The 15,927-nt window shown below is 36.5% G+C and overlaps 1 protein-coding gene across 3 annotated transcripts in view; it reads left to right on the top strand.

Annotated features, from left to right (window-relative positions):
* HPRT1 (hypoxanthine phosphoribosyltransferase 1) overlaps nucleotides 1–15,927 on the top strand; it is a 38,380-nt gene that overhangs the window by 4,501 nt on the left and 17,952 nt on the right. For 2 of the 3 annotated variants that reach the window (XM_077889749.1, XM_077889750.1), the window contains exons 2-3: nucleotides 9,436–9,542; nucleotides 11,129–11,312. In XM_077889749.1, coding sequence (XP_077745875.1) covers nucleotides 9,436–9,542; nucleotides 11,129–11,312 — 291 coding nt within the window. Of the gene's footprint in view, nucleotides 1–8,296; nucleotides 8,318–9,435; nucleotides 9,543–11,128; nucleotides 11,313–15,927 lie in introns of those variants that run through there. The other variant, XM_077889748.1, reaches the window with a different exon arrangement.

Below are 15,927 nucleotides of genomic sequence, written 5' to 3'. Positions count from 1 at the left end.
AAGAATTTTAATTTATTTTTGAGTTTTTAAAGAATTTTAAAGTATCTGAATATAAAAGGTAGAAATATACTACCCAGCAGTTTCTGCACATTCTAGAAGCTTGGAATTGTTGATTACTAGGAATAAAATAAAATATATTTTATCTATTAATCATACATCTTTTAATTCACATTTTAAGCTCATTTTAAAACTTACTTCCATTTGATCTGGTCTGGAACCACAAACATTGGTATTTTTTGACCACAAAAAACTTAAGCAATCCTAGTTACAGATGATGAATTGATGTTGCTAGTGTTATCTTAGGTTTCCTTGCCTGCTGTAATTGTAGATAATATATTTTTTTAATTAGAAATTTTATGTGCGGGGATCCCTGGGTGGCTCAGCGGTTTGGCGCCAGCCTTTGGCCCAGGGCACAATCCTGGAGTCCCGGGATCGAGTCCCGCGTCGGGCTCCCGGCATGGAGCCTGATTCTCCCTCTGCCTGTGTCTCTGCCTCTCTCTCTCTCTATCATAAATGAATAAATAAAAATATTTTTTAAAAAAAGAAATTTTATGTGCAAAAAAATTTTTAATGTGCAAACCACAAAAATTTTCAATGTGAAAATCATTATACATTGACACATAATTATTAAGAATCTGTGATGCCAGTTTTACTGGGAAGTAAAATTATTTTGGTCATCTATTATAGCAGAAGTATTGACTATGATTCTAGACAAATGGTAGATGCTGATATTACATTTTTCAATAATCTTACATATTAATAAAAGTACCTTGTAGAGTTTACCTTTAATAAGTGTATTACACATAGGTTAGAATTTGAGAGCTGTGTTCTAAAGCTTGAGGAGATATGGTCAGATTTCTGAACTGCCTGAGTAAAATGGTAAGTAACTCAGAGCTATTAGTAACCTATTCTTTGATTTCCAGTTCAGCCAGAAATGGCCATAGTGGAAACATTGGATCTGGAGAGAAACCATTTTCATTTGTTTACCTCCAAAGGGCTCCCCAAATATTTTTGGGTTGGGCTCTTTCCAAAGCCATCCAGAATCTTCTTTGTGATCTACTTTAGCCATTTTATGTCAAGTTCTTGGTATGGACTGAATAATAGCCATTCCTGCCCAAATTCATATGCTGAAACCCTAACGGCCAGTGTGTGGTAGGTATTTGGTGGGGCCTTTGGGAGGTAATTAGGAGTAGATGAGGTCATGAGGTTGGGGTCCTGGTCATTTAAGAAAAGACACTAAAGATTCCCTCCCCCACCCTCCACTGTACACATAGCTAGGAGAAAGTAGCTGCCTACAAGCCAAGAGGAGAGGTCTCAGAATGAAAACTACTTTGCCAGCATCTTGATCTTGGAATTCCCAGTCTCCAGAACTGTAAAAAATAAATTACTGCTGTTTAAGCCACCCAGTCAGTGGTATTTTGTTAGGGCAGCTCCAGCAGACTAATACAGTTTTTTTGAGAAGGTGTTGGTGACAACCATGTGCTTAGACATGCAACACCAAGTCACCAATAATAAAACATGTGATTTACACTCATACAGAAATGTGATACATTCATCATCAACTATTGCCTAGTTGATTTAGAAGGCTGTACTGATTCAGTATCAGAGACCTGACAGTCACTTTTACTCGGTTTACAGCCTAGGCAACAGAATATAATGACTACTTTAAGCTTGATATTACTTCAGGGGGAGTCATTGGTGTTGGGTTCCAGGTTTGCATTTAGTGTGTATATAACTGCTCTTGATAATCACAGATTTGTGGGCTTGTCAGATTAGATTCAGGTACAAAAAAAAAATTAGATTCAGGTTCAAATGATAGGCTTTGTTGTGCTGTATAGATGTGTGTGTATATGTATGTCTTTTCTACTAGATTATAAGCTCTGAGGGCTCTAAATTGAAAATCATCTTTGTATCCCCCTACAAAATTTATTGCACAGTGCCTTAAAGTGGATGCTGAATGCATTTTATGTAATTTAATATATTGCAATCCCTTCCTAGCAAAGCAACCACTGGATGGTTAACTATCAGATGAGGTTAATAGCAGATAGTAACCAATATCAGGTGGGATACGTAGGAGTTTATAAGATTAAAGGCCACCAAGTATATTTCTGTCTAGCTCTTGTGGAGATTGAGGTTATTGGACCTGTTTAATATGAAGCTTTGGTGTTTGGGATGAGTAAAAATAAGTTCCTGTTCATTGAATTTTATCTTATTTTATTTATTAATAGTGATGCTCTCTTAAATTCCCACAGTGCTTCACCGATTTCTTTTTCATAGTGCTTTAACACTGTCTTATGGTTATTCATGTACATGTCATGTCTTCTATACTGTAAACCCTTTGAGGGTAGCTATGTCAGATTTGTCTAATCCTCTCTATTATGTACAACATAGTAGATTCTCAATAAATATTTGAGTATTAGTAACAAGAATACAGGTTCTGGATAAGGTTGTCACCATTTTAAAATTAGTATTCTAATATTTAGTCATTATATGTGGATTTAAAAGACTTGGACTTTTCATTAAATGTCAAATTGGGAAAAGTAATGTTGGCGCCTTGTCATCACTTAAATAAATTGCTCTGTATTTGACTTTATATTTGAAATATCTATAAGTAGATGTAATAATATAACAAACCCTCATATACCCATTGCCCAGTTCTGACAACCAACTTCCTATGGCCAGTCGTATATTTCTTAAATTAGGACCCCCATAAATATACCTCATTTGTTTATAGTGAATTCTAGCACAGTTATGAATTCATGCCTAAAGTACCTCAAGCAATGTAAGTTTTAAGAATTTTTCTTTTTGCCTTTTGGGAATAGTTATATTAACATGTTTTTCTATGCTTGAAAGAACAAATCAACTCTTTTAAAAGTTTTATTGTTTTTTTTTTTAAATTCCAGTATAGTTAATATAAAGTGTTACATTAGTTTCAGGTGTACAGTATAGTGATTTAACAATTCTTTTTTTTTTTTAATTTTTTAAAGATTTATTTATTTATTTATTTATTTATTTATTTATTTATTTATTTATTTATTTATTCATGAGAGACACAGAGACAGAGAGAGGCAGAGACACAGGCAGAGGGAGAAGCAGGCCCCACATAGGAAGCCTGATGTGGGACTCCATCCCAGGTCTCCAGGATCATGCCCTGGGCCGAAGGCAGACGCTCAACCATTGAGCCACCCAGGCATCCCGTGATTTAACAGTTCTGTACATTACTCAGTGCTCATCATGTTAAGTGTACTCTTAATCCCCATCACCTATTTCCCCCATCCTCCCTCCCACCCACCTCTCCTCTAGTAACCATCAGTTTGTTCTTCATAGTAAATAGTCTTTTTCTTGGTTTGTCTCTCTCTTTTTTCCTGTTTTCTTAAATTCCACATGAGTGAAATCACATGATATTTATCTTTCTCTGACTTTCAGTTAGCGCATACTCTCTAACTCCGTCCATGTTGTTGCAAATGGCAATATTTCATTCTTTTTATGGTTGAATAGTTTTCCATTGTGTGTGTACACACACACACACACACACACTACATTTTCTTTATTCATCAACCGATGGACACTTGGGCTGCTTCCGTAGTTTGACTATTATAAATAATGCTGCCATAAGCATAAGGGTACATATGTCCCTTTGAATTAGTGTTTTTGTATTCTTTGGGTAAATACCCAGTGGTGTGATTGCTGAATCTTAGGGTAGTTCTATTTTTAACTTTTTGAGGAACTTCCATACTGTCTTCCACAGTGACTGCAACAATTTCCATTCCCTCCCGCAGTGCGAGAGGGTAGGGTTTCTCCACATCCTCACCAATACATGTTGTTTCTTGTGTTTTTGAGTTTAGCCATTCTGACAGATATGAGGTGATATCCCATTGTAATTTTGACTGCATTTACCTGATGATGAGTGATGTTGAGCATCTTTTCATGTGTCTGTTGGCCATCTGTATGTCTTTGGAGAAATGTCTGTTTATGTCTTCTGCCCATTTTTTAATTGGATTGTTTTTTGGGTGTTGAGTTGTGTCAATTTTTTTTATGTATTTGAGTACTACCCTTTATTGGATATGTCATTTGCAAATATCTTCTCCCATTCAATAGGTTTTCTTTTAGTTTTGTTGATTATTTCCTTAGTAGAAATAGAAGTAGAGTAGAAGTAGAGTAGAAGCTTTTTATTTTGATGTACTTCCAATAGTTTATTTATGCTTTTCTTTCCCTTGCCTCAAGAGACATATCTAGAAAAATACTGCTATGGCCTATGTTGGAGAAATTACTGCCTATGTTCTCTTCTAGGATTTTTATGGTTTCGGGTCACACATTTAGGTCTTTAATCCATTTTGACTTTATTTTTGTGAATGGTGTAGGAAAATGGTCCAGTTTCATTCTTTTGCATGTTGTTGTCCAGTTTTCCCAGCGCAATTTGTTGAAGACACTTTTTCCCATTGAATATTCTTCCCTGCTTTGTTGAAAATTAAGACCATATAATCATGAGTTTGTTGCTGGGCCTTTTATCCTATTCTGTTGATCTATTTGTCTATTTTTGTGCCAGTACGATACTGATTTGATTACTACAGCTTCCTAGTATAACTTGAAATCTGGAATTGTGATATCTCCAGCTTTTTTTTTTTAATTCCTTTTTCTTCTCTGATTGCTGTGGCTAGGACTTCCATTGGTGAGAGTGGACATCCTCATCTTGTTCATGATCTTAGGAGGGAAGTTCTCAGTTTTTCACCATTGAGTGTACTGTTGTGAGTTTTTCATATATGGCCTTTATTATGTTGATGTATGTTTCCTCTAAGCATATTTTGTTGAGGAATCTTATCATGAATCGTTGTTGTACTTTGTCAGATGCTTTTTCTGAATCTATTGAAATGATCATATAGTGTTTATCCTTTTTCTTACTGATGTGATCTTTTATATTGATTGATTGGCGAATATTGAACCACCTTTGGCATCCCAGGAATAAATATCACTTGATCATGGTGAGTGATTTTTTTAATGTATTGTTGGATTTGGTTTGCTAATATTTTGCTGAGGAATTTTGCATGTATCTTCATTAGAGATAGTGGCTTGTAGTTCTCTTTTTATGTAGTATCTTTTTTATGTAGTATCTGGTTTTAGCATCAGGGTGGTACCAGCCTCATAGAATGAATTTGGGTTTTCCTTCCTCTTCTATTTATTTTGGAATAGTTTGAGAAAAATAAGTATTAACTCTTCTTTAAATGTTTGGTAGAATTCATCTGTGAAGGCATCTGGTTCTGGACTTTTTGTTTATTGGGAGTTTTTTGATTAGTGATTCAATTTCATTGCTGGTCATCGGTCTCTTCAAATTTTCTATTACTTCCTGATCTGGTTTTGGGAGGTTACTTACATCTAGAAATTTATTCATTTCTTCTAGGTAGTCCTATTTGTTGCCATATAGTGTTTCATAATATTCTCTCATAATCACAAGTCAACACCCTCCTTTTTTTTTTTTTTTAAAGCAGGCTTCACACTGGGCAGGGCTTGAACTCATGACCTGGGCTGAGATTAAGAGTCGGACACTTAACCTTCTGAGCCACCCAGGTGCCACATAAGTCAGCCTGTTGACATTAAATGTGATCTATACATCTAATAGGATTGATTGAAAGTAAGAACTTCTGAATTAGAAATTAATTTGGTGTTTTGATAGAGATAGAATTCCTGTTTTAGTGTGTATCCCAGCTGTTCTGTCTATAGCAGTCTGCGTGTCTGGGATGAAATCTGGGCAGAAGTCACATCGGCTTTGATTGAGACAAACCAGACTCTCGAAGTTCTTAGGCTGCCTGCAAAACCTGTAGCTGTTCACTGAGCTACGTCCACAGAAGCTGTAGTCTTTACAATTGTTGCATGTTTCAAAGAGTCCTGGATGGGTCCTGGTTTATGCTTGTGCAGAAGCAGTGAGTACCTAGGAGCAGGTGCTGAGTAAGCTCCAGGGAAGCCATTTTGATGCTCTGGATCTTTTTAGTGTTAAAGCACTAGGAAATGGTACCTTTTCATTCTTGTCAGGTAATAGCAGATACAGCCTGATGAGCTGGACGTGGATGTTTATATCCTACAGGATCTAGCAAGGTCTGTCTTTTCCCAAAGCTTGAACTAAATTTCAGTTTATAAAATTTACAAAAGTCATACTTGATTGTTATATTCTTGGAAAAAACTCCTCTAGGTGACACGAATGTCCCATTTCTATTCTTTTTGTAGTAAATGTGTTCTGAAATACACATGATGTGAATGTTGAGCAGATTATGTTAGCACTTCATCTTAGAGGGTCTGGTAAAATCTTCCCCCACCCAAATAGAATTTTTCTTGCTTTGTGTGAAAGTAATATATGTTTGTTTAAAAGCAAATCAGGGGATCCCTGGTGGCTTAGTGGTTTAGTGCCTGCCTTTGGCCCAGGGCGCGATCCTGGAGTCCCGGGATCGAGTCCCACGTCAGACTCCCGGCATGGAGCCTGCTTCTCCCTCCTCCTGTGTCTCTGCCTCTCTCTCTCTCTCTCTCTTTCATAAATAAATAAATAAATCTTTAAAAAAATAAAAGCAAATCAATGTTGACTTCTAGCCGCCCTCAGACCAGCTGCCAAGTGAGTGCCTTTGCATCACCTGCCACCAGGCCATGCCCATGAGCGTGTCCGGGTCCATCCACTTGGATCACTTCCTGGCCATATGCACAGGTGGACAAGATAGTACCTAAAATTCTACTCAATTCTGAGGAACTCAAAACAGCTTTTGGGACTGAAAAAGTGACAACACAAACCTCAGCCTTCTCAGAATATAATTATGAATTCTGTAGATAATAATATAAATATTAAATATGTATTTTAAAATTTTACTGAAAGCCAAGATGCCTATCCTTAAGCAACTAATACAGTGCTGACTGAAAAGTGCTCACAGTAGATATTAGTGATACATTGACATGTGATTATGGTTTGGCCAATATTTCTCGAAAACTGCCCAAAACCTAGCATCAGTTTCTTGAATGTGATTTGGAAGATATTTAGTCTTGAATATCATGTGAGGTGTAGAGTATTTAAATCTGGTTTATTTCTTTTTTTTTAAGATTTTATTTGTTTATTCATGAGACACACAGAGAGAGACAGAGACACAGGCAGAGGGAGAAGCAGGCTCCCTGTAGGGAGCCCGACGTGGGATTCGATCCCGGGTCTCCAGGATCACACCCTGGGCTGAAGGCAGGCACTAAATATGCTGAGCCACCCTGGGATCCCCCTGATTTATTTCTTTGAATGAATTTTAAACATAATGGCAAGTGAGAATTATAAATCAACTATGATTTTTATTTATTTATTTTAGATTTTATTTATTTATTCATGAGAGACAGAGAGAGAGAGAGGCAGAGACACAGGCAGAGGGAGAAGCTGGCTCCATGCAAGGAGCCTGACATGGGACTCGATCCTGGGTCTCCAGGACCACGCCCTGGGCTGAAGGCGGCGCTAAACCGCTAAGCCACCCAGGCTGCCCTCAACTATGATTTTTAAAAAGTGAAATTGGGGATCCCTGGGTGGCGCAGCGGTTTGGCGCCTGCCTTTGGTCCAGGGCACGATCCTGGAGACCCGGGATCGAGTCCCACATCGTGCTCCCGGTGCATGGAGCCTGCTTCTCCCTCTGCCTATGTCTCTGACTCTCTCTCTCTCTCTCTCTCTCTCTCTCTCTGTGACTATCATAAATAAATAAAAATTAAAAAATAAATAAATAAAAAGTGAAATTGACAATGAAAAAAAAAGGCCATGTCAATATTAAAGTGTGCGGTGCAGCAAGTATCCCCTTATAGTTGACCACTGTTTGGTATATTCTCCTCCATAGCCACCCTTCCTTCTTGTTACTCCTTCCTTTTTTCCTCCTTTCCTTCCTTCCCCCTTCCCCTCCTCACTTCTTGCTTTTATTTTGTTGTATTACAATTTGTTTGTAGATTTTGTTCTAATACATCTTTAAAAATATACCCATACTTTTTATATGTATTTAAAGAAACACATAATACCACAAATAGTTTATAAGAAAGACTACTGAATTTCTTAAAAAGCAATATATATACTCAAGGAAGAAAATGTGGAATATACACTCTAAAGAAATAAAATTGCTGTAACTCTTCTCGAAATAATAGTTTTTATTATATTTTTTCTATATGCATAGGTACATATTTAATACTTATAAAATTATAATTATTGTACATTTTATCACCACAGGTACCACATCGATATTATTAAATACTTTGTATGCTGGGTACTCGGCATACAAAGACAACCAATATATGGTTCTACTTAAGCAATCTTGGAGTATCTGCTATGAAGGCACGTCATGAATTGATTATAAAAATTTCAGACTTCTAACAAGCTTGGGTTTTTAAGAAATCACTTAGCTTTTTAGGTGACCCCCCCCCCATGAGGTGAGAGAGGCCGGATTTGAGGTGAGGAACAGCAGCTTTTGTTCAGTGTGACATTTTAGCTTGTTAGACTACAGTGTATTAAAATAGTTTTCTACAGCATATTAAAATTTGTTTTGATTTTTTTTAAATTTAGTTTGCCAGAATATAATAATAGCACCCACTGTTCACCTCGTTATGTGACCTCAACGCCCGTCACCCCATTCCCCTTCCTCCCCTTCTACAACCCTTCGTTTCCTAGAGTTAGGAGTCTCTCATGATTTATCTTCCTCTCTAATTTTTCACCACTCAGTTTCCCCCCTTCCCTTATGATCTCTTTCATTATTTCTTATATTCCATATATGAGTGAAACCATATGATAATTGTCTTTCTCCGATTGACTTATTTCACTCAGCATAATACCCTCCAGTTTCACCCACGTCAGTGTAAATGGTAGGTATTCATCCTTTCTGATGGCTATAAATTTTTTTTACTAAAATTTCAAACTTAAAAGTGGAGAGAATAGTAAAATGAATCCCCATATCCTCATCACTCATGTTTAAAATGTTATCGAGATTTTGCCGCATTTGTCTTAACTCTTTAAAGTTTTTTGTTTTCTCTTTGCTGAACTAAAGGAAATTTCATAATCTGTCATTTTACATCTATAGTCTTAACTGTCTCTAAAACATAAGGTTGATTTCTTATATAACTGTAATTCATGATCATACCTACAAAGTTTACAGAAAGTTCTCGAAGTGTCATACCTAAATTGCTCTTATAAGCTAAGGTTTTTTTTTTTAAGATTTTATTTCTTCATTCATGAGAAACACAGAGAGAGAGAGGGAGGCAGAGACACAGGCAGAGGGAGAAGCAGGCCCCATGCAGGGAGCTTCATGTGGGACTCGATCCGGGGTCTCCAGGATCACACCCTGGGCTGAAGGTGGCGCTAAACCACTGAGTCACCCGGGCTGCCCTAAGCTAAGGTTTTTTAACATCTAAAGTCAATCCTGTAATGCTGTCATTGAAATGGTCCTATTTCTTTTTCAGATTAGTGATGATGAACCAGGTTATGACCTAGATTTATTTTGTATACCTCATCATTACGCTGAGGATTTGGAAAAAGTGTTTATTCCTCATGGACTAATTATGGACAGGTTAGTAAGATCTTCAATTGAAGTTTTTGGGTTTCTCTATTAATTTCAGGTGTCCGCAAGTGTTTCAAGTAGTTGATATTTGAATAAACTAGGCCAACTTGTCAAATAATAGATGTTTTCTATTTGAGAGCCCTCTTTACACACAAGGTATAGAGAGAGCTTACTAATTACCCAGTGTAAGTCATGGTATACTGGGAATCTGTAGGGAGTAGAATAAAGTACACTGAAGGGAGATTGGAGGAATGAACTCTAGTCACAGTCTTTGATTACTCAACCCTGAACAGGGTAATGGGCTGGGGCTAGATCACATGAAGGGAAGGTCATATTTTGATTAGTATGCATATCTAGCTTGAAAATATCCCCTTAACTGAATTGCAGTGAAATCCCTAACTTGGTCTTTGAATGCTTGCCTTGTATGTCTGGCTATTTAGTTTTTGATTTTAAGATTATAGTATCAGTACATGTCTGTTGTAAAATATTCTAAGGATTGAGGCTATAAATGAGTAAAGTGGGGTTCTCTCCTCTTCAGCCTCCTTTATACAATCCTTCCCTCCACAATGGTTATGCACATACACTGTGTGCAGATATATGTGTGGTTAACTCGAACAACATGGGGGTTAGGCACGCCGACATCCATGCAGTCAAAACGTGTGTATATAACTCTTGACTCCCTCCATAACTTAACTACTGATAGCCTACTGTTGACCAGAAGACTCACCAATAACATAAACAGTCGATTAGCACACACTCTGTATGTTATATGTATTCTATCCTGTATTCTTACAACCAAGTAAGCTAGAGAAAAGAATATGTTTTTAAGAAAATCATAAGGAAGAGAAAATACATTACATATGGTACTGTATTTATTTTAAAAAATCCCTATGTAAGAGGGCTTGTGCAGTTCAAACATCAACTGTACATATTTTAACACACAGGTATGTACTATCATAGAGGTCTGAAGTTTATTGGACATTTTTTCATATTAGTATATTTAGAGCTGTATTGTGTATTTCGAAGGTTGCATAACATTCCATTTTCTGACCATACCATAATTTATTTAAGCAGTTCTTTATTGATGGACATGCAGGATATCTCCATTATTTTGCTTTTGCAGAGTAGAATGGAATGTCTTCTTACACACGTGTTTGGGCACTTGCTTCAACTTTATCCACAGGGAAATTCTGGGTTAAGGGGAAGATATTTATTGAATGTTTTGATACTGCCAGATTATCCCAAAAGGTTACTGTAATTTATACTCCCAGTGATATATGAGAATGCTCTTTTTTTTTTTACAATTTCTTATAATGTATATTATCAGGAAAATTTCATTTAGTCAGAATTTGCCAATCTGATATGTGGAAATGGTATTTTAATTTGCATTTTGAAAGTTCATGATAGGTGTTACAGTGTACCTGGTTTTTGAAGATTTTTAAGTTTTTATTTTCACTTTATGAAGCAAGGATATAATTCATGGGGGGCAAAGGATGTGTTTTGTGGAAGTGTAATGCCTAAGGGGGTTGTTATAGAGTTAAATATATTTCTATTATAAGTTAACTTTTGTTAAATTCCTGATTTTATTTCTGTAGGACTGAGCGGCTTGCTCGAGATGTGATGAAGGAAATGGGAGGCCATCACATCGTAGCCCTCTGTGTGCTCAAGGGAGGCTATAAATTCTTTGCTGACCTGCTGGATTATATCAAAGCACTGAACAGAAATAGTGATGGATCCATTCCTATGACTGTAGATTTCATCAGACTGAAGAGCTACTGTGTAAGTATATCTACTCCTGAAACCAGTATCGCACTATATGTTAACTAAAATTTAAATAAAGATTATATGTATTATATATATATATATATTTAAGAAAACCATGGCAACTGTAGGTTTTCCTGTATGTTTTTGAAGCTCTGCAAACTATACTTACATGTTAATTTCACTTGGTTACAGTGAGCTTTTCTAATATATTTTCTACTGCTTTATAGCCAAGTGAATATTGTCTTTTTCAAACTAGTCACCTTGGAGGCTATACACTTGTTTTAAAGGATTTTTAGTTTGGTTTTGTTGCTTGGATTTTTTTAAAAACTCCTTTTAGGAGTTGCTGTTAGGACTTGGGAGCTATTTTTGAACTATACTTATTGTTACCAGATATATATCTCCTCTGGAGCTAGATTGATTGGGGGGGGGAGTGGTAAGTCATTTGCAGCTGAGTCTGATAAAGAAGGTGGGTCAGGATTGTTTCCTAGAAAGCCCATGTGGGGTGAAAGCACTGGCACACTGAAGAAACCATTTCTGATACAGTTACTGTGTGTGTGTCACCTGATCTCAGATGCTTCAGAATAGTGACACAGTAAGCAATATTGACACTGTGGGATGAGCCATAATCAGTGTGATCTTTACACATGGATTTCATCCTCCATCATTTCTTTGGTCATGTGAATGTTTGATTTTTGTGAGTTCGTGCTGTGGTTTGTTTCTGGTTGCGTGTTGCCAATTGTAGTTCCCGGGAGTTGATTGTTTCTCTCAAAAGTGGGTTTCTCTTAGCTTCTTTGGGGGTTAGAAAAAAATGCCTGCTCTTTGCTGTTTCATAAATCCATATCAGGCATCTCGGTAGCAACTAGCCTTATGTTTATATTTTCCTTGAGAGTAAGACCACATATCTTACATCTAACTTTCAACCTTATTCTCTCGGTTAATCATCCATTTGACCCAAGTTTTTGACCTTTTCCACATTTTCATCAGTCCTACGGGTAACTAGAGAACCATTTAAGACATTTTCCTTATCCCCTTAAAACCTTTTGTGCTCAGATACCATGACATTGCTTTATTTATTTTTTTTCATTGCTTTAGACTTATAAGTTCCTTGTAACTTGTCAAAGTCTTGCATGAATTTAAAGAATTGTTTAAATACATAGTTTGGATTTTCACTCGCCAGAAGTTAGTTAGCTGGTTTATACAAAGATTTAATTCTGGTCAGTTTAGCTGCTAGCAGTATAGCTACCCAGCCTTTATTGTTGGCTTAGAGTTAAAATAGGTACTTAATGTCCATGGTATGCTTTCTTTTTTTGATCTTCTTAAGTGCCCCCCAGCATACACATATAACACATAAAAATTAGTCTTGTTACATTAGATCTTCTATTTCATTTCTTTGGGATTTGCATAGAATATTCTTTCTTTGAAAGGAAAACTTGTAAAAAAAATGAAGAGAGTTTAATATGTCCTTTTTAAAAGTATTTTATGGTTATAAGAACAGCTTAAAGCCATAGAAACACTTTGACCCTTTAATGCCATTTTCTACTTTTAGGTTTTTTCCTATTAGTTTTAGATCTTAGAGGATTATTACACTGAACTCCTCAACTGATAAAAAGAATGCAGTCTTAAACATAAGCAAAGCAAGTTTTTAGGTTAGTTTTTACATAGAGAAAAATACTATCTGTTCTGTTTTACGTGGAATTCTGTGTGGATTTACTACTAAACAATAGAAACTAAATCCATATGCTTACTGTTGATTTGAAGTAACATTTCTGCCCCATTTAATCATTCATCAGCTCATCATGGAAAATATTCTCATGTACATATAAAAAAACCGGCAACTTAATTTGATAAAATCATAAGAGAGAAATTTAAAATTGTTACAGCATCAGTAACATTGATGGTAGTATAGTTTCACGTGCTGATTTTCCCTAGTTTGAAATAGTGAATTAAACATTAACTAATCTGTACTAATCCTAAAGAAGTACTTCATGAACTATTAAATGTTTCTGGAATGTATAAAGAGCCATAGCAATATCAACACACACCATTTAGTTTTCCTTCAAAATAAAAATTACAGGGATCCCTGGGTGGCTCAGTGGTTTGGCACCTGCCTTCAGCCCGGGGTATGACCCTGGAGACCCAGGATCAAGTCCCATGTCGGGCTCCCTGCATGAAGCCTGCTTCTCTCACTGCCTGTATCTCTGCCTCTGTGTGTGTGTCTCTCTCATGAATAAATAGATTTTAAAAAAATAAAAATAAATAAAAATTACATTTTTGATTAAAGACTATATGTTTATTATGAAAAGCATACAGTCACAAAATGAAGGAATGAAGGCACCCTAAATTCTACTACCACTTTTATTTCTGATATTTTGAAGAATTTTCTCTCTTGAGTATACACACACACACACACACACACACAAACACACGTACATCATAGTTTACATACTCTTTTTTTTTTTTCATAGTTTACATACTCTTAATCAGAGTAGCTTGGTAGGATTTTATTTGTTTAGTACCTCTATGGAAATTGCCTGGGGATTCCAAATACCATATTTCATTCAATATAAGATATCCCTGATGTTAAGACTCACCTCTTCCTTTTGTACTGCTAGGAAAAAAGACACTGTTAGTTATATTGTACGTTGCCATCAATTGTAGTATGTTGATTTCAGGGATATTAAAATGTGAGTGTGCATTTTAGAACAGTGAAATGTAGCACTTTATATTCAAAGACCCTTTCTGTTTCTAAGGCTCTGTGATATTCAGAAAAATGAAATGATAAATATGCAAATGTATTTTCTTTCTTGTGAGTTCAATTTTGAAGTACATTTTTTAAAAGACTTTATTTATTCATGAGAGACAGAGAGAGAGAGAGGCAGAGAGACAGGCAGAGGGAGAAGTAGGCTCCATTCAGGGAGCCCGATGTGGGACTCGTTCCCGGGACTCCAGGATCGCGCTCTGAGCTGAAGGCAGACGTTCAACCGCTGAGCCACCCAGGCATCACATGAAGTACATTTTTTTTAAATAATCTTTTTCATCATAAAAAAAAATAAAGCCTCAGGAGGAAAAGTTGTCAAACAAGTAAATGTTTTATGGCAATATTTTTGTGGGGGCCTTAAGTACAGGGAAAATGAGCCTGATTTACTGGATGTCCAGACAAAGTGGCTTACGTTAAAATGAAATTGTTCGTAGGATTTGAAATGTTGCAGAAAACCTTTTTTTGAGTTCTGAATTATCTCCACACACATTTGAGAACAGGAGGTGTAGAGGGGTGAAGTGACTTGCCTACGTTAATACAGGTCTTTGATTTGAACCCATACCTTTAAAGTCTTATTTGGGAAAACTTGTAACTGACTTGAATTCTCTAATATGGATTCCTTCCTTCCTTTTACTTCTTAATTTTCTATTAGAAGGTTTTTGTTGTTGTTGTTGTGTTGTTTTGTTTTTAAGAGGAAGAGGGTGGAAGGGGCAGAGGAGGAGGGAGAATCTCACGCAGGCTTCATGCCCAGCACAGAACCCCACGTGGGGCTGCATCTCAAGACCCAGAGATTGTGACCTGAGTTGAAATCAAGAGTCAGACGCTCAACCGACTGAGCCTCCCATGCACCCCTCCTAGTCAGAAGTTCTGTATGCAAACGATTCTTCTTGCCAATTGTGGGACTTTTTTTTCTCAGTTGCAGTCTGGGTGCATAAAGCTGTAACTTTCAATATTAATCTTGGAAGTTGCTTGATTAGTAGCTTGATTAAGCTATTTAATATATCAAAGATGTAATTTACCTTATAGTAATTTGTAAGAATGTGCCTATTTGAGTGAATTTGTTAAAGAAAATGCAGAAAATATTCGAATAGTTATTTAAATGGTCTCTTACAAGAAGAGATCAGTAGCTTTCAGTATGACCTTCTCCTTCATTTAGTCATTGTTTTGAGGTATGTTTTTCCTCCAGAACAGTTAAATAAATGTAAATGTGCCACTTTGATGTTGACACTGAATAGTCTAAAGCTTATCTTCTGTAAAGCTAATATCTATTTCTCTCTTTATATATACATCTATGTGTGTGTGTTTATTTATTTATTTTTAATTTTTTTAATTTTTATTTATTTATGATAGTCACAGAGAGAGAGAGAGAGAGAGAGAGAGAGAGAGAGAGGCAGAGACACAGGCAGAGGGAGAAGCAGGCTCCATGCACCGGGAGCCCGACGTGGGATTCGATCCCGGGTCTCCAGGATCGCGCCCTGGGCCAAAGGCAGGCGCCAAACCACTGCGCCACCCAGGGATCCCTGTGTGTGTGTTTAAAGCATGTGTGTGTGTGTATAAAGCAAGCAAAGTGAGTTATTGAATTAAGACCATAGACAAGTGGGGGGGTAGAATTTGTTCAGTTTAAATTGGTGGGAACAGGGCTGTGTACCATCTATGGTATAAGGAAACTTTAACAGAACTGGTGTCAGAAGTATATTTTATATCCATTTCCTGTGGATTTTCACTTTACATAGGCTGAGATATTAAACACTCTGTTTCTTGGAACATACAGGTAGTGTTCAAGTTTGGTCTTGTGAAACCACAAATTTCAGTATTAAAAATTTTAAGGAAATTGATTAATTCACTCAGCAAATACATATTGATCATCTGTTG

Source organism: Canis aureus, chromosome X, assembly GCF_053574225.1.
Source record: "Canis aureus isolate CA01 chromosome X, VMU_Caureus_v.1.0, whole genome shotgun sequence".
Taxonomy (NCBI): Eukaryota; Metazoa; Chordata; class Mammalia; order Carnivora; family Canidae; genus Canis; species Canis aureus.
This window is presented reverse-complemented; position numbering and strand designations above follow the sequence as displayed.